Source organism: Panthera pardus, unplaced genomic scaffold, assembly GCF_024362965.1.
Source record: "Panthera pardus isolate Hobbes unplaced genomic scaffold, ASM2436296v1 HiC_scaffold_6, whole genome shotgun sequence".
In the NCBI taxonomy this organism is placed as follows: Eukaryota; Metazoa; Chordata; class Mammalia; order Carnivora; family Felidae; genus Panthera; species Panthera pardus.
In genome coordinates this window covers 34,061,363-34,081,502 of record NW_026526991.1, presented here as the reverse complement: position 1 = coordinate 34,081,502, position 20,140 = coordinate 34,061,363, and the positions used below count along the sequence as shown (strand labels likewise).

The following is a 20,140-nucleotide window of genomic DNA, read 5'->3' as shown; positions in this document are numbered from 1 at the left end:
AAATGAATTAACATTTAAAAAATGTTAACTATAAAACTCATCAAAGAAAACAGCAAGGTATTTTCATCTCCTGATACATACAGCAACATAAGTGAATACCGAAAACAATATAGTGAGTGAAAAAAGCCAGACACGTTAAGAGTATATACTGTATGATTGTATTTATATTAAGTTCAAGAGCAGAGAAAACTAACCTGTCCATGGTGAAAGAAATCAGAACAGTTGCTGCTTCTGAGGATAAATTACTGGAAAGAGGTATGAAGGAAGCATTTGGTAGTTACATTAGTCAGGGGTCATCAGAGAAACAGAATCAATAAGATACCTATATCCATATCTATATCTATATCTATATTTGCCTATATCTAATATGTAAATTCATATTTAAAATCTCTTTGTCTGTGTATATAGAACCTACAATAGCCAAAGCAATCTTGAAAAAGAACAGTAAGAAGTGTCACACTACCTGATTTCAAGACTTTCAGACTTGGCCTGAAACTTACAACATTGACCCTCTGGAATTTATAGATATATTCTGTATTTATTATAATAGATTATATATTATTTATTATAATAATAATAAATATTATTATTTAATAATATAATAAATTACATATAATTTATTATAAGGAACTAGTTCATTTGATTATAGAGGCTAAGAAGTCCCATGGGCTGCATGCTGGAGAGCCAGGAGAGCCTGGGAGCATAGTTCCAGTCGGAGCTGAAGGCCTGAGAACCAGGAGAACCGATGGTATAGGTTCTAGTCTAAGTCTATATGCCTGATGGCTCAAAGGGCTGATAGTGTCAGATCCAGTCCAAGTTTAAAGGCCTAAGAACCAGACATGCCAAATGTGTAAGTTCTGGTCTCAAGAGAAGACAGACAGTCCAGCTCCATCTGTCAAACAGAGAGAGTGAATTCTCCCTTCCTCCGCTTTTCTGTCCTATTTAGGCCCTCAGTGGATTAGGTGATGCCAGAGAGGACAATCTGGTATACTTTGTCCACCCATTCATAGGCTAACATCATCCAGAAGCACCCTCACAGACACATTCAGAAGTAATGATTAACCAATTGTCTAGGTACTATATGGCCTAGTCAAGTCGTTAAGTGAAATTAACCATCATGGTAGTCATCTGTAAAAAATAATTAAATTGAACAGTGTAATTAGAAAACGAATAAAGGGCTTGAATAGATACTTCATCTAAGAGGCTTTTTAGAGAGAAATAAGCACATGAAAAGATGTTAAACATTGTTAATCACTAGGAAAATTGTTAAAGTGACTATATAATATTAATATTAATATCTTCATAAGGTCTGTGGTTTAGTAATGGTATGGTACCAACGTAAATTTCCTGGTTTTATGAATCCCCCTTGCTTATATATCATTGGGCAAACTGGCTGGAAGTTATACAGGGAACTCTCAGTACCAATTTTTACAACTTCTGTAGGAATTTTAAGTTACTTCAACATAAAAATTTTGAAAATGATTGAGCTTCATGTTTAAAGTCTGTGCCTTTCATTGCATGTAAATTATAGCTGTATAAACCATTTGAAGTGTCTTCCATGCCCACATATGTTATATAATGAGGCCTCTGCCTCATATGAGAAAGGGGGTTTGTGCAATTATGATAATGTCTATAAATGGAGGGGTAAACTAAATGAACCAAATCTAGATCTTACAAATATAATAGTGAAAAATAAGCAAGTTGCAGAAAATAATATTCTAAAATTTTTGAATACTTTTATAAGATAGGTTATAAGTGAACTTTGCTTTATATATTTTATTTCTCTTGGGGTGGCTTAGTCAGCTAAGCAGCTGACGATATCAGCTCAGGTCATAATCTAACAGTTTGTGGGTTTGAGTCCCACATTGGGCTCTGTGCTGACAGTGTGGAGCCTGCTTAGAATTCTGTCCCCCTCTCTCTCTTCCCCTCCCCCATTTGCTATCTCTCTCTCAAAATAAACTTAAAAAAATAAATTTTATATCTCTTGTTATGTTATTTAAAAAAATATTTATTTATTTATTTATTTTGAGAGAGAGACAGAGAGAGACAGAGAGAGACAGAGAGAGCTAGCAGGGGGAGGAGCAGAGAGAGAGAAGAACGAGAATCCCAAGCAGGCTCTCTGATAGCAGGCACTGATAATGTGGGCTCCATCTCATGAACCCTGAGATCATGACCTGAGCCAAAATCAAGAGCCACACACTTAACTGACTGAGCACCCTTATTTCTCTTTTAAAAGATGATCTAGGGGTGCCTGGGTGGCTCAGTTGGTTGAGCCTCTGACTCTTTGTTTCGGTTCAGGTCATGGTCTCATGGTTTCACAGGTTCAAGCTCCACATGAGACTCTGCATTGACAACTCAGAGTTTGCTTGGCATTCTCTCTCCTTCTCTCTTTGCCCCTCCCCCACTTGTGCTGCCTCTGTCTCTCTCAAAATAAATAAACTTAACAGCTAGATAATAAGGAAAAAATATTTTTATGTGTGCAGTTTAGTATGTCTTAACTTATAATATGTTAAAAATAAATATTTAATAAAATATTGTTTATGAAAAAAAGAAGAAAGAGGAATTCCCTGTTCTTTATTAGATGTGAGAGATTCTCTGTTTGTAATTAATTTGCATGAGTTGGAGGTGAATCAGGCTCCAGATGCTTAGAAGTAGTGTTCAAAAGGAGCTCCTGGGTTACTCAGCCTGTTAAGCATTGGACTTTGGCTCAGGTCATGATCTCACTGTTCTTGAGTTTGAGCCCCATGTCCAGCTCTGTGCTGACAGCTCAGAGCCTGGAGCCTGTGTCTCCCTCTCTCTCTGCCCCTTTCCCGCTTGTGCTCTGTCTCTGTCTCTCTCTCAAAAATAAACATCATTAATTTTTTTTAAAAGTCATGTTCAAATATTCATGCTCCTCATTTTATTGTGAAAATATGGAGAAAAAAATGTTACAAATCTTGCAGGTAGGGGCCACATAAATGCACCCAGTTCAGAAAACAAAGACGTATGAGAGTTTTGCAAAATTACTATTTAAAAAATATTTGCCATTGAATTGCACATAAGAATATTCTTATCTAACCTTGACTCAAAACAGTTCATTGTGTTATAACCATACAAAGTGTCTAATATTACAGTGTTTTAGAATTAAGTATACATTTTTTTTGTAGAATAAGAAAATCATGGGCAGTCATATTCAGTTTTTAAGTATATCCATTCTGCATGATATAGAAGAAAATAAATAGAGAAATAATAAAGGTCAGTTAAAGGAAGAATAATGTTCAATTTAAAAGGCAATGTTTTCAGAAAGAGAATCTGAATATTAATGCATATGTGGCTCTCAGATGCACTGCTGGACCTTTCACTAACCCCTTTATAAAACATGGGTTTGTATTTTAAGCTGCCACGTGGCACTATTGTGAAATTGTGTATTCCTGTTAAGTTTCACTTCTAAATTTGATTCCTTGTTATAATCTGACCCAGTTAGTAACTGACATTAATTGTTTTCTTCTTTGGAAGAAACAATCTTTTGGGTGTTAGTGGTTAGATGGTAATGGGATTTATGGAAGGCATGTGTTCACACATATTTTCTTGACATGTAGGTATGATCATATTTGGAGGATGGGTACGATTTCTTTTTTCTTTTAATTTTTTTAAAGTTATATATTTTTGAGAGAGAGAGAGATCAGGGGAGGGGCAGAAAGAGAGAGGGAGACACAGAATCCGAAACAGGCTCCAGGCTCCGAGTTGTCAGCACAAAGCCTGACACAGGGCTCGAACTCACGAACCGTGAGATCATGACCTAAGTTGAAGTCGGACGCTCAACCAACTGAGCCTTTTTTTTTTTTTAATTTTTTTTTAGTGTTTAGGAGGGGGTATTTCTACTTTCTAAATAGGTATGTGAAATTATGTCATCAAATTGAAGCAAATAAAACCTGGTTTTAAAATCTTGAATCTTGTAGTTAAAGCCTCCTTAGCTAGCAGGAGTGTCCTTAAGTGGTTAACATGTTTTTCCTTGTTTTTTAACTGATCTCACCAGAACTGTAGTATTGCATTGGTACTTCCCCCTTATTCCTAACTGGTTCTTTTTTTTAGTAAAGTTTTATTTGTTTATTTTTGAGAGAGAAAGAAAGAGAGGGAAAGAACAAGTGGGGGAGAGGCATAGAGAAAGGGGGACAGAGGATTCAAAGCAGGCTCCACGCAGACAGCAGAGAGCCTGATGATGTGGATCTCGAACCCACAAACCGGGAAATCATGACCTGAGCCGAAGGCAGCCACTTAACTGACAGAGCCACCCAGGTGCCCTATGACTGGTTCTTTCTAAGTCTTAGTACTGATGGAGCTATACTAATGGAAATATTAGATACATACTTTTGTACACTAATTGAAATAAATTTAGAAAGAATGTATAATATTTTTCATACCAATCACAGGTATAAATTAGAAGCCAATTGTTATTTATTTCATTTTTCAACAGTTTTCTACTGTGGTCTTTTGACAATGCAATTGTATCATTTAGCCGGGTACATCAAAAAGCGACTGACATAGAATGGTGTCTATTCATGCACATGAGAGTGCGAAGAAGTTGGGAGGGGTATGTAAAGGAAAAGTACAAAGATCTGAATTTGAAAGAGAATGATCTTTAGATTCTATTTTCATGAGATTTTGTAGCCCATTATATGAGGATAGCTTTTTAAGCACAGTGATGGTTTTATGATATTAGTTTGCTCTATTTAAATTTGTCTCACATCAAACATTAAGGACAATGCTTTCTCATAGGAGTTCAAGCATCTTGTGGTTTGGGTTAAATCCTAGTTATTTTGAGGCTGCTTTCCTTTCCATCATGGCATTTTCCCTTACTTCAGGGCTGTATCCTGATAAATCTGTACTTAATAATATTAGACATTATGTAAAATAATATTCTATAGGCAAGAAGTGATTCTTTCAACTGTTAGGTTCAGTCCAAGATAGTAATAAAAGTTCAAATGGTAATTTTAGATGAAATAAATTATTTAATTCTATGTCCTTAAAATAATATATCTTGAAATTTCTATATATTAACCATTACCCTTAAATTAGCCTTACTGCATAATATTTTTACCTTAGTAATAGTTTTAACGAGAAGGCAGAGATCTTTTATGACTTTGTAGTATACAACTATGGAATGAAAGGCATTTTGAGGAATATTATTGAGAAGACTAATACTTATAACTGGTGAAATACAAATATTGCAGAAAATAATCCAATCTGACATTTCTAACATTCAATTAAGAATTAAATAATATACTTGGTAAATAAGTGATGTTAAGCTGTTTCAAGTTTCACCAGTTGCCTTTAAGATTGATTTTCATCAAAATTACTGTACTAAAATGTTTTCTTTTGTTGTACAGACTCAAATAGCAAACCTCAATTTTAAAATCGGCTCTTATTTGCAAGAAATGCTTTGACATAGTGCATTTGTTCTGCCTGGGCACCAGTAAAGGATTGTGGTATCATTTTGAAGAAGGTTGTTTGACAGAGCCTGTTTGTTTATTTGGGGTAATGTGAGCTGCATTCAGAAAATGCCATATTTTGTTTCATGATTGTATACATTCTCTCCCATTGCTCCCAGGCAAGACTTGTAAGCAGAGAAGACACGGATTTAGACCTTTTTTCCATGACCAGTGGAAGTGCTTTGTCTGTAAAGAGAGAAAAAAAAAATCAGGCACACAGACACTCAGCGGGATCTTCAAGTAAGTTGTGGTTTCCTTCAGAATTAATTTAGAAATCACAAACGAATTGATGGAACATAATGCCAACAAGCATTCTTTTTTAGATAAGGGGTAGGCTGCCAGCAGCCAGAACTGCCTGAAAGTGTGTATTGGAAGTTTTTCTTTCTTTAAATGTCTTCTTTTGATATAAACCAAATTAAATCATTTCTAAAATTAACGGCATCAATTTTTATTTTAATTATAATTCTGTGACTCCATGTTCTACTTTCCTCACTTCCCATGAATATATTGAATTGTTTGATCATTTAGTTCTAAAAGAACTTTTAGGCTAATTGCAAAAAGTTGGATTTATATATCAAAGTAGTGTATTTTGGCCTTTTGTCACTGATATAATAGATGTTATAGGTCACCTTAACTTTTAAAGGAAACTTTTTAAAATAACAGACTTTTAGATAATAATATTATCAAAACTGTCAAAACCATGCTTTGGACACTATTTCTTTCTTTTTCTTTTCTTTTTTTTAATGTTTATTGATTTTTGAGAGAGAGAGAGACAGAGCATGAGCAGAACAGAATCTGAAGCAGGCTCCAGGCTCTGAGCTGTCAGCACAGAGCCCGACGCGGGGCTCGAACCCACGAGCTGTGAAATCAGGATCTGAGCTGAAGTAGGATGCTCAACCGACTGAGCCACCCAGGCGCCCCTCGAGCCTATTTCTGTTGAATAGATAACAGTTCACATTTATTAATGATGAATTTTTACATTTGTTAACTTGACACACCCATCTGTTACCTTCAATATCATGATTTCAACAAGAGCTGCAGTACAGTTATTAACTGAAAAAAAATAAGCATTTAAAAATATCTATATCTTGTAATAATAAAGTCTAATTTTTTCAAACTCTTCATATACCATAGAGATTTTGAAATATCTTCTAAAATGTTTTAGTATATTAGTATAAAATATGTTTTATTTAGATATCATATTTTTTTAATTTCCCCAAAGTATAGTAAACCTCAGAAGTCCACACATTAACTCATACTTCATTATAAGCATTAAGCTTTTCTTGAAAAAGTTTTATTGCTCACTAGTACAATAGTTTTATAGATGCAAAATCAATACTTGATTGAATGTGAAAAACTCAACGATCCAGGTGGTGCTCTACAGACAAACAAAAGCTTAAAAATGATTCTCTTTCACTTTTTATCCAGGTACATGGCATTATTAGAGTCCAGTCATTTAAATCCATTAACATATGCAAGTTCATTTTGGTAAATTTTAATTTGGTTTTGAAATAATGATTTCAATATATCTAATTTAAAACTATTTTCCAGGATTCAAAGTTCTTAGAATGCCTGAATTTTCTTTACTTCATTATAGAATCTGGTCACAAAGGTTCTAGTCAATATGGTTAAGAAAGAAATTGGGGCGCCTGGGTGGCTCAGTCGGTTAAGCGTCCGACTTCGGCTCAGGTCACGATCTCGCGGTCCATGAGTTCGAGCCCCACGTCGGGCTCTGGGCTGATGGCTCAGAGCCTGGAGCCTGCCTCTGATTCTGTGTCTCCCTCTCTCTCTGCCCCTCCACCGTTCATGCTCTGTCTCTCTCTGTCTCAAAAATAAATAAAACGTTAAAAAAAATTAAAAAAAGAAAGAAATATTTTAGGTTTATTAACTAAGTAAAATTATATTATTGATCTAATATAAAATTTTTGCATTAACATAATCTGTTACATCAAATTTCAAAATAGATACAACATTTCAGAGGTAATCAACCTGTGTCACACATAATAATAAATGCTATCTTGATTTTAAGTACTGCATAGTATGAACTTATTATATATCACTTTGGAGCAGTAATACAAAGCCAAAAAAATTGCCTTGTCAGTCTCTATTCATAATATATCTTCTGACTATTAAAACATGAACAGCTCAATAAATCAGCAGCTATCCTAAAATCCTCTAGCTTTACCTTTCACTTATGTGACATCAAATCATAGATTCTAGAAAATACGAGATCATTATATAGATTTAACCTCTTTTTTTTAATAGTCTTATTTTCTTTTAAAATTTTAATTCCAGGATAGTTACCACACAGCGTTATATTAGTTTCAGATGTACAATATAGTGATTCAACAACACATTCTCTAAAGAACAAACTGTAATATGGCTATCCTCACTGATTCCAATTAGTTGTCAGTAAATAACATTATAGCGAACACTACTCATCACTAAATCTGTTCACTGACAATTAAGACAAACAACTTTAGAAAAATAGAGTTTTGATTAAATAACAGAATTATTATGAATAAAATAGCACATACTGAGTTATTGTAGCTACTAGTTTACTACAACATTTGTATAATATAATGGTGAAATGTAGGCTCCACCATCAGTCTGCCTGGGATTGTATCGTGACAATTTCCCCATCCTTAAAACGGGAATGAGAAGAGAAGTACTGTATCTACCTTGAAGAGTTATTGTTAGGATAAAATGTATAGCATTTAAAATAATATCAGGCACAAAACAAGGGCTTAATAAATAGTCTTTATAATTGACACCTAAACATAGCCATAAAAAAAATCAATTGAAGTAAGATATTAACGTCACTGGGCACATGGGCTAACTAGCTCAGCTTATAAGAAACCTACTCTTAATAGTTACTTAACTAAAACACTTGGGGTAGCCTATTATCCATAGAACTCTTTTAACCATCAAAATCCTTGGGTCATAGGCCTCCATGGCCCTGAGCCAACCACGTTCAGCTTTGGTATTTTGAAAGCTCTTTTTTCCTCCAGCTTTTTCTCTCTCTCTTAAAAAACTTATCACCTTATTAAAACTAAAGCATTTCTTTTAGCTTTGCAAGCCAAAGCTAAGGAGTAGTTTATGGCTGCAGCTATAAAACTCTTTCAGCCTTTGAACTAGATATTTCTCTCTCAATATTGCTATAATATTTGTAACATGTATTCTGTAGCATCAGATAGTTTCAGGTTTAAAATCCCAGTTCCACCATCACACATAAGTTGTGTGATCTTAACTCTAAGAACAAGTTGACTATCTGTAAGATGGGAACAGCAGTGTTTATCTCATAGAGTTTGGTGGGGAAGAAATGAGCAAAAATAAAGGTAAAGCATGTGATACATTTCCTAGCATACAGTAAATACTTGCTGTTTGTATTGTTTTTGTCTTATGTTGCTGTTGCATAATTTTAAACAACTTTAAAGTAGAATTGCCTTCCTTTCCTGTGTCAAATAATACCAGAACCAGCTTCATGACAGTCATCTTAAGCAATGCTGTCAGAGAATTTCCTAAATTCTCTCTCCTTTTCCTTTTAGGTCTGACTGCTTTATTTTTTGTTTTGTTTTGTTTTGTTTTTAATGTTTATTTATTATTGAGAGACAGAGAGAGAAAGAGCATGAGCATGGGAGGGGCAGAGGAGAGGGAGACACAGAATCTGAAGCAGGCTTCAGGCTCTGAGCTGTCAGCCTGATGTGGGGCTCGAAGTCACAAACTGAGAGATCATGACCTGAGCCAAAGTCGGACACTCAACCGACTGAGCCAACCAGGCGCCCCTGACTGCTTTCTTAAAAGAGGCCAAGGCAATCTTCTGCTACTTGGCCTTCTAGCCTACCTTATGGTTTAAAAAAAGATGTAAGAGGTCACATTCTTTTTTTTTTTTTTTAACGTTTTTATTTATTTTTGAGACAGGGAGAGACAGAGCATGAACGGGGAGGGTCAGAGAGAGAGGGAGACACAGAATCTGAAACAGGCTCCAGGTTCTGAGCAGTCAGCACAGAGCCCGACGCGGGGCTCGAACTCACGGACAGTGAGATCGTGACCTGAGCTGAAGTCGGACGCTTAACCGACTGAGCCACCCAGGCGCCCCACATTCTTATTTTTTTAAATGCCATTTACAAAATGAGTATGCAAATAAATTCCTTCATTTAGACAATATTTAAACAAAATATTTGGTTTTCTTAAAAGATTTTGGTTTTCTCAATTTTTCCATGTAATGCTTAAGATAAAGGGTGCATTGCAGTAATAATAATTTTATTGCTGTAGTAATTTATAGCTTTACAAATTTATTTTCATTATCTTTTCTTATTTATAATGACTATTTATCTTTGACAACTAATATAAATAAGTCTCAGAGTTTACTTAATTTGCCTTGGCCCAAAAAACTTAGCAAGGAAAAGCAGAAACTTGAACCCATCTTTTTGCTTTTTATTCTTCCGTGGACTAAAATATAATAGCTGAATTGTAAGAATAGACCACAATTAATGTAGTTCTTATTTATTCATTCAAGAGCCATCTGCTGAATGATCACTGCTCACTATGCACCTAGTTTAGGTTTTCAGATACCTCTTCCTAATCATCTTTCCACTTTCTAGGACATACTCCATTTTCAGAGTTAGCCAGGGATTGAAGATCCACAGTACCCCTATAATAGTGCATAATCAGCCCAAAGTCAAGTTCTTCTTTAGGCATATCTAAAGTCTTATGAGATGTAAGCCCTTTTAATATGATACTGAATTTTCTGAATATGAAAGAACCTATTTTTTACAAGCAAAGCAGCTAATATCATTAAAGTGTGTGAGAAAGGCTTCTTGGAGGCAAAATATTTGATTTGTACCTAGAATGACATTTGGGATGTAAATAATGAAAGAAGTGGAAGAAAGTCACCTTAACAAAAGTAAAAGATAAAATATGAATATATGTTCATTGAACTTTGAGGAGTCTCTCTGGACCAGAGTTTGCACATAGTAAAGTAATGCAAAATAAGATTGAATTAAAGATGAAGCCTAGGTTCAGGTAAGTTTGAAAAGCCCCTCAAAAAATTAAAAATAGAACTACCCTACAACCCAGCAATTGCACTACTAGGTATTTAGCCAAAAGATACAAAAATGCTGATTTGAAGGGGCACATGCACCCCAATGTTTATAGCAGCACTATCTACAGTAGTCAAATTATGGTAAGAGTCCAAATGTCCATCTACTTATGAATGGATAAAGAAGATGTGGTATATAAATACACACACACACACACACACACACACACACACACACACACACAATGGAATACTACTCACCGATCAAAAAGATTGAAATCTTACCATTTGCAACAATGTGAATGGAACTAGAGTGCATTATACTAAGTGTAATAAGTCAGACAGAGAAAGACACCCCTGCTGGAGGGGTGGTAGGTGGGAGGATGGGTTAAATGGGTGATGGGCATTAAGGAGGGCACTTGGGTGTGTTACATGCAAGTGATGAATCACTGGGTTCTACTCCTGAAACCAATACTACACTGTATGTTAACTAACTCAAATCTAAATTTAAAAAAATTAAAATTTTTTAATGTTTATTCATTTTTGAGAGAGAGAGAGAGCATAAGTTAGGGAGAGGCAGAGAGAGAGAGGGAGACAGAATCTGAAGCAGGCTCTAAGCTCTGAGCTGTCAGCACAGAGCCTGACACGGGGCTCAAGCTCACGGACCACAAGATTATGACCTGAGCTGAAGTTGGACACTTCACTGACTGAGCCAGGTGCCCCTAAATAAATAAGTTTTTAAAAAAGTAAAGTGGAGGAATTGGACTACCCTACTGGTAATGAGTAACTAACAACAATTTCTAAAAATACCTTAATGTTTTAGAAAGCTCAAGATCAGTTGAAGAAATGTAGTGTGAGCCACTTTTAAATTATACAGTGCCTCCAATATATTGGCAAAGTAATTTTACAGTTTTTATTAAAAAAGAATATTTTTGGTTATCAAAAGTAAAAAGTGAAATAGTTTACTAGATGTCAATATCCAATAATATGTGCAGATAGAGACTAAAGGTGATAGCTAACACAAAAGTAGATTCCAAAGATTACTAGTAAAGTTTACTCCAAATTTACTCTAAGCACATTCCATTACCACAATTTTTAATTTGCAAGTAAAGACTTATTAGCATGGTGTATATTCATGTATTTCTCTATGTATATATGCACATATATATGGATATCTAATTTGGTATTTAGCTGCAGTATATATACATAATATGCATTTTTAATCCTTCACTGAGTAAGTACTTAAACATTATTGCCTATATCGGTGAGTCATCATATAAACCATGCATCATGATCCAAGCACGTATATGCTTACAATGTACAAAGCACTATACAGGCCAATAAAAAAGCATAAAGATGGAGAGGTACAGACCTAGAATAGCCAGCACAATATTGAAGGAAAACAAAGAACAAAATCCCTTTAATACTATAAAGGGGAATGCAAATTAAAACCATGAGATATCACTAAACACCTATTAAAATGGCCAAAATCCAGAACACTTACAATACCAAATGCTAGTAGGGATGTGGAGCAACAGGAACTCATTCCTTGCTGGTGGAAATGCAAAATGGTACAGCCACGTTGGAAGAGAGTTTGGTGGTTTCTTACAAAACTGAACATCTATTAATATGTCATCCAGCATTCGTGTTTCTTGATATTTACCCCAAAGGAATTGAAAATTTATGTCTACACAACACCTGTACATTGATGTTTATAGCAGCTTTATTCATGACTGTCAAAATTGGGAAGCAACCAAGTTGTCCTGTGGTAGGTGAATGTCTAAATAATCTGTGGTACATCCAGATAATGGCCTGTTATTTCGTGCTCAAAAGAAATGAGCTATGAAACCATGAAAAGACATGGAGGAAATTTAAGTGAATATTACTGAGTGAAAGAAGCCAATCTAAAAGGCTATACGTACTGTATGATTCCAACTATGTGATGTTCTTGAAAAGGCAAAACTATGGAAGGTATCATAGGTTGCTAGGGGTGGAGGGGAGAGGAGATGAACAGGTTGAGCACGGGGGATTTGAGGGGCAGCGAAAATACTCTGTGTGATATCATCATAATAATACATGTCATTCATTATACATTTTTCCTAAACCCATAAACTGTACAAAACCAAGAGTGTATTGTAATGTAAACTATGGACTTTGGGTGATTGTTTTGTGTCAGTCTACATTCATCAGTTATAACAAAGGCATTGGGGGGATATTGTTAGAGAGGCTATGCATGTGTGGGGGCAAGGGGTATATGGAGAGTCTCTGTATCCTCCCCTGAATTTTGCTGTGAACCTGCAACAGCTTAATAAAAGGCATGGGTGGGGGGTGGAGAAGAAAAAAAAAGGGAAGAAAATCTCAGAAAAATGTTCCTTGCCAGCTATTACTGGGATTTACTTTAGTAATAAATGGTTATTGCTATTAAAGAAAGGTTGTAATATATTATAAATAGCACTCTATTGTGAATTCAGTCAACCTGAAACCAGAATTTTGAAGGCTTGGTCTCTAGCGGGGAGAAAAATCTCTCTCAGTAGTACTAAACACACTTACTTTCAGATTTTGTTGGCCACAACAATGTCATACTAGTTTTTTATCTTTACGGTTTATTCTCCTTCTTCCCTACTAGCATGTATGTTCCAGGAGGTCAGGAAATTTAATGTGGTATCCTAGGTAACTAGAAGAGCTCCCTGGCATATAGTAGGCCCTGTAATGTATGGATAATGAGTGAATTTATGGATGACTGACTGACTGACTGACTGACTATGGTCCACTATGGAGCAGAAAATGTGAGATAAGAGCTAGAAAGAGAGTATTTGTCATTTTCCTGCTCCATAGTGGGAGGCAGGCTGTACTGACAAAAAAGGAGGGTAAAAGATTGATTGTTTGGTAGATCTTCAACAGTGTCTGCCCAAGCTTCTAAGAGCACCTGATCTGGCCAGAATCCTGGTATGTACAATTTATCCAAACAAGTGAAGTTTTCCTCCCAAGTGGGTCTTTCAAACAACTCAGTCATGAGATGCAAATTCCCATGGATCCAACCTACCTGGAGCCAATCCTGTTACTTGTTCACCGAAAAAAAAAATTATGGAGTGCTCTTAAAGGCTCAGCGCATTACACAGGCGAGAGAGTGCTGAGCATCATGGCCTTCATGGAGCTTATAACTTATATAAATATAAATTATAACAGTCTGGGTTCAAACAGGAGACAGCTATGATACAGTTGGTTAAACAGTGAAGTTTAAGTATTGTTACCTATACTAAAGTAGTATCCATATCAACTATTGAAATAAAAGGAAACCCTATGTGGTACCCTAGGGCTGAGGGAGATCACCCAAGGAAGGACAAACTTAGAAACGGTTCAGACCTCGTTGGAGAAGGTGTGGTTCAGCCACCAGATAGCAGACAAGTTCTGGGGTTTGACCAGACCAAAGCTGGTCTGGAGTGTCCATGCAAATAAGAAGCGATTCTCTGGAGGGCAGGAGTCGGGGAAAGGAATGAGCAATCAGTAGCACAGGGATGCAGTGAGAAATGGGTCTTGATAAGGCAGAGGTACAGCAAGCTTTGGTTTCCCTATGGAGAGGACAGCACCCAGGTTATCGCAAGGGCGAACCTGCCAGGTTGCAGAGGAATCCTATTCTGGGCCTGTGGCTCAGGCAGGCTGCATCAGAGGTCCTGAAACCCACAAGGCCCACTCCACCCCCACCTATGCCAGAAACTGCAAAACCGGCAGTGTCCCCTGAGCACCCTCTGTTCAGAAAGCTTAACACTTTTCTCACTTTAAAGGAGAAATGCTTAAAGAAATTCTTTTATCACAAATCATATAATGAAGGGTGTATTCATCGCCTATAAATCGATAACTGACATATATGCATGCACTGAATTACTACTCTCCAGATATAATAACTTATATATGTGTATGAATTATAGGTATATATATAAAACACATCTTTATAAAAGTAAATTTGACTCACTATTCTTGTCCTTAAGAAAGAGTCACAGCTTGGACCAAATTAAGACCTAGTATTATTTTACTCATGGCCTCTAAGGCTAGGAAATTTTCACAATTGAGAAGAATTGAGGAAAAAGCATAAGAAGACCTCAGACTGTTAAAAGAATGATGTCCCATCATTCTTTTTCTCTAAGTTTTATAGGCTACTTCCAGCCTATGAAACCATGTGGTTAACTAGGGAAAATAATTAACTAACGGATGGCTTTAATAAAGTGTAGCATAGCCCTCACTAAACTGGAATTATGAAGTCCAGAAGTAAGAGATGATAAATATGCCAGTTCCGTTTTTAAACACAGTGAGAGACTGTGTGGTATTGGTAAGAGTATGTGTTAAGAGACTGGGAAATAAATTTCGAGTCCCGGTGTGGCTCCTTACCAGCTTGTCTGTGACCTTAATTAAGTCACTTACAACTCCTTTGTAAATTTAGTAGATAAAAGGCAGCCTGAAACGAGGGAAAGAAATTTGGAGTAGGCTAGATCTGAATCTGAATCCCATTTCTCACACATGTGCTTTTGTGAGCTTGGAAGAGATATTTCAGGTTTGGTTTGTCCATTAAAAAGTATCATGGAAAATTAGATGAATATATAAATATCTATTTTGCTCTCATGTGGGAAAAGAGGGAAAAAGAATAAAAATAAACAAAGGAAATCCAAGAGTCCTGATAGCTTTAGAATTCCATACTCTGCAAATAGAACAAGAAAACTTGGTATATGCTAATTTCCCAATTACAAAAGCAACAGAAACTATTATTTCTGATATTTTATAGTGTGAAAATCTTGTTTGTAACTGAAAATTTTCTCCACACTAGAATGCTTCTGACTGATTTCAAATGTTTTCAAATTGCCTCTAATTACTTTAGCTAAACAAAGTCAGCTGAGATGGAAAAAAAAATTAAACATTTTCTTTAAATGTTTTTTAAGTAAAGATCAAAAAAGCCCATCATCTATGAGAAATGACAGCTATTTCATAAAATGAAGTTGAATTTCAAAAAGCCATAAGTGATTCTGAAACTCGGCATACCTACTATAAAAACTTGGCTTAAGGATATTCTACTATAAAGACTTAGTAATGGATATCTTGATGTCCCAATACATTTTTTAAATGAGAAAAAACCAACAAGCCAATAAAATTTCCTATGAAGAACCCAGTCAACATTTCATAGTATGTACTTGGAAATGATCTTTAGCTTAATCTTAGCTAGATGTTTACTTTTAGAAAGAAGTTGTTTGTAAATTTAGTACTGAAGACACTAAAGAGGGAACTAGGTATAGATATATAGCTATAAGGTAATTTATGTGAATAGGTTATCCTGAAAGTAATTAGTAAAAATCTATGATGTTTTATATAAATGTAAAATGTTACGATGAGAAAAACATAGGAATAACATGTCAGGCAGCTGTCCTCTTTAAGAGAAATTTCAGATTTTCAGTTTATAAGACCGTGTGAAAGGGGCACCTGGGTGGTTGAGCTTTTGACTCTTGATTTTGGCTCAGGTCATGATCCCAGGGTCGTGGGTCATGATCCCAGGGTCACCCATGTCAGGCTCCATGCTGAGTAGAGCCTGCTTAGGATTCTCTCTCTCCCTTTGCCCCCCTCCCTCACTCATGCATGTTCTCTCTCTCTAAAATAAATTTAAAATTACATATGTGTATATATGTATATATACACATATATAATTTTACAGTATATATAAATTTATATATAAATTTAAATATAAGTATATATAAATTTTTATATATATAAATTAAAAATTATATATATATATATATAAAGGGGTACCTGGGTGACGTGACGTGGTTGGTAAGTGTCCAACTCCTGTTTTCAGCTCAGGTCATGATCTCAGTTTTGTGAGTTCAAGACCTGTGCTTCCAGCACAGAACCTGCTTGGGATTCTCTCTCCCACTCTCTCTGTCCCTTCCCCACTCACTCTGTCTCTGTCTGATAAATAAAAACCAGGAGAGCCTGGGTGGCTCAGTCAGTTAAACGTCCGATTTTTAGCTCAGGTTGTGATTCACGGTTCTTGAGTTCGAGCCCTGCATTGAGCTCTCTGCTGTCAGTGCAGACCCCAATTTGGATCCTCTCTCTCCCTCTCTCTCTGGCCCTCCCCTACTTGCTCTCTCAAAAAAATATATAAACATTTATAAATAATAAAAATAAAATAATAAAATAAAAATGTAAAAAATACATGTAATAACGTGTTAAAGGTGACCTTGCTTTTATTTATTTATTTATTTATTTATTTATTTATTTATTTATATTTTTAATGTTTATTTTTGAGAGACAGAGACACAGTATGAGTGGGGGGAGGAGCAGAGAGAGAGGGAGACACAGAATCTAAAGCAGGGCTTCGGGCTCTAAATTGTCAGCACAGAGCCCGACGTGGGGCTTGAACCCACAAACTGTGAGATCATGACCTGAGCTGAAGTCAGATGCTTAACCAGTTGAGCCACCCAGGTGCTCCATGGCCTTGCTTTTAAATCTGATTATTATCACACAGAATATAATAGAGAACCAGGCCTATAGTTTCTTCTGAAGTATATTTTGAAGAGAACTCTACTATATTAATGGGCCAAAACTAGAAGGAAAGAGAAGCATTCTCCTTTTATTAAGGGTTCCCTTTTTGAAGATGGGGTTAATATTGATAATATCTTAAATTCACCTTGAATGAATTGTACTTTGGAAGTTATTTGTGGCTGTCCTATGTGATTCTGTGTTATAGGGATAATTTCACATTCAATTAAATATCAAAATTCTAACTTTTTAAAAACACAGGTCAGCTTCTCTACCTTAATATAGCAAATGTTTTAAGAAGCAAAGCTTAAATTCCACATAGGAGTGAAATCTTACGGTATTTGTCTTTCTCTGATTGACTTATTTTGCTCAGCATAATACTCTCTAGCTCCATCTACATCTTGGAAATGGTGGGATTTCATTCTTTTTTTATGGCTGAATAATATTCCGTTGTATGTATATACCACATTTTCTTTATCCATTCATCAGTCAATGGGTATTTGGGTTCTTTCCATAATTTGGCTATCTGCTGCTATAAACATCGGGGTGCATGAACATTAGGGGGGAAAAAGAGAGGCAAACCAAAGAACAAACTGAGAGTTGATGGAGGGAGATGGGCAGGGGGATGGGTTAAATGGTAATGGGAATTAAGGAGGGCACTTGTTATGATGAGCGCTGGGTGTGGTATGTGATGAATCACTAAATTCTACTCCTGGAACAATATTACACTGTATGTAAACGAACAGGAATTTAAATAAAAACTTGGAAAAGAAAAAAAAAGTAAGGCCTAGGTTTATTTTCAAAAATTAAACGTCATTATTTTGTCATTTCAAAAGTACAAGTGATATCTCTTATGTGAAATGGCTTTGGTTTTTCTCTGAAAGTAATAATAACAAACTCCACCCAATGCAAAGATGTGTTAAGGAGTTGCAGTGTTAATTTTTAAGATGAGAGGACCCACATCTGTAGTTACCAGCTGTCTTTCTCCACTCCTACAGTAAGAAAACTTGACTGGGTGAGAAAGATAATTATATTCTCCAAAGAGACACTTCTAAATTTAAACACATGGATTACTCTAGGCTATCCTCCTTAGGAACTTATCTTTAGTAAGTCAGTCTGAGTAACTACACTTGTTTCTAAGAATATCCTGAAATAGACTACACAATGGGAGTCATTCAGTTCTCTCAAAACTAGGGGCCCTTGGTATTTTTTAGCAAATTATAGCTCTGGTAATGGGCTAGCTCCTATTGTTCAAAACCATTTAGGGGACATTTTCCAACAAAACCTACGTGGAGATATTCATGCTTTTTATTCTGCTGGCTAGAATAATAGCATCCCCATCATAGAGTCTCTTATTTTTAAAGGAAGAGGAAATCATAATTATGTAACACTTTCATATTACCAAGCTTCTTACTTAGATCATAAATTTAGAATTTTACATAAAATACCAGGTCAAAAAAAGATAGATACATAGATAGATGATACATAGATAGATAGATACATACATACATACATACATAACAGAAGTTTACGTCCTAATTCTTGACACGTTACCATTTCCACTCAGTTAGTTACAAGCATGGTCTTCAAACTGTGAAACAGCAGAAGTAATAGTTGTAAGTATAGTTATAAATGATTTTATGTTAATTTAAAGATACAATACCGATTACTGACACTTCATTGCTGGATTTGCCACCCCCCCACCCCGCACCTTTGTCAGCTTGTTGCTTTGCAAGGCTTCCGCCACCCCACTCTGAACCTGCATCCCCTTCAAACTTCACCTTTTTGAAAGTCCGAAGATCTCTTGTTAGCAGTCTCACCTCTTTAGCAGCTCTGCTTTCTACTGATCCCTTACCGTGTGTAACTCAAATTTACAAATCAGTGGATTTTTCTCACTCGATGTCTAAAAATGTTTGACATATAAATTAATTTTTGTCACATAGAGTGGTCAAAAGGTGAGTAAAAGTTACGTTTAATCATGTACCTACTTGCATGTTTTTCAGTATAGACTGAAACTATATATGAAAAGAATAAATTAAGTTTTGGTTCAGTTGTCAACTAATTAGCATATTGGTTTTACTTGTAACTGGCCTTTCAAAAATCTAGATCGTTACATCGTTCTGATATATCTTCTTCATATACTGTCTTGAAAAAACATATGATCTCTAGTATTCCATATCAAATTTTGCAAAGTTCACAGGATATGCTACTCATTAACATTACTTTATTAAAGTACATGTTCATGTACTACAGCTAAAATCAACTCAAATATGGGGTATTCTTTGAACAACTTCAAAAATTCTGGTAACAACTAGTTTACAAAGTAAACTAGTTGAGTAAGCAGAGTACTCAAATCATGTAACACTTTACATAAGTTTTACATAAGCAGAGAGACATTGTCACAACTGAAGGATAAAGTCTGAAAAAAACTTTTGGTCATTCGTAAATTTAAAAAAAAAGCTGTTTGGCGTATGAGATCATATGAAAATATAGGTGAGTACAGATATGTCTACAGGTATAGAAATATCTTTCTCTTGTATTTCTTCACTTACGAAAATTGAAGATTGTATTGCTTTTCATTGATACATTTTATTCATTTATAGTTCCATAGGCCTTATTTCCAGGTAATGGACAGTTCCTTCCCATCTGACATTTGCTCCTAACGATTTTCTTTATGGTACTATTACACTAGAGGCATAGTTTATTTCCGACTATTAAACATGATGTTGTCTTCTTTATAATAAATCTTAGTCATGTGAAGCCGAGTTTCAACTGTGTTACTGCCACATACCTTTGGACAAATAGTTTAATAGTGTTGCCTTAATTTCCCCATTTTGAAAATGAGAGTCATGTGTATCTTGTAGAGTTGTAATGAGGATTGAAAGAGATGGCAAAATAAAGTGCTGAACAAAAGGGCCTGGGACGTAGCAGACCCTTAAACCCCTGCAACGTGACATTTTGAGGGAAGTTATGAGTGAACTGACAAGAGAATTGAAGAGCCAAGTGAGTGATGAGAAAACATGGGCAATGATACATACTACTTCTAATAGTTTTGATGGTAAAAACTAATATAACTGTGCTCAAACAAAAATGTTACTGATTTTAAATGCAC

General features: G+C 35.5%; 1 protein-coding gene across 5 annotated transcripts in view; it reads left to right on the top strand.

The window, feature by feature from the left end:
* The window catches only part of LRRIQ1 (leucine rich repeats and IQ motif containing 1), a 213,340-nt gene that overhangs the window by 179,985 nt on the left and 13,215 nt on the right, over nucleotides 1-20,140 (top strand). For 4 of the 5 annotated variants that reach the window (XM_053895107.1, XM_019434723.2, XM_019434722.2 and 1 more), the window contains one exon: nucleotides 5,588-5,708. In XM_053895107.1, the coding sequence (XP_053751082.1) occupies nucleotides 5,588-5,708 (121 nt within the window). Of the gene's footprint in view, nucleotides 1-5,587; nucleotides 6,107-20,140 lie in introns of those variants that run through there. The other variant, XM_019434725.2, reaches the window with a different exon arrangement.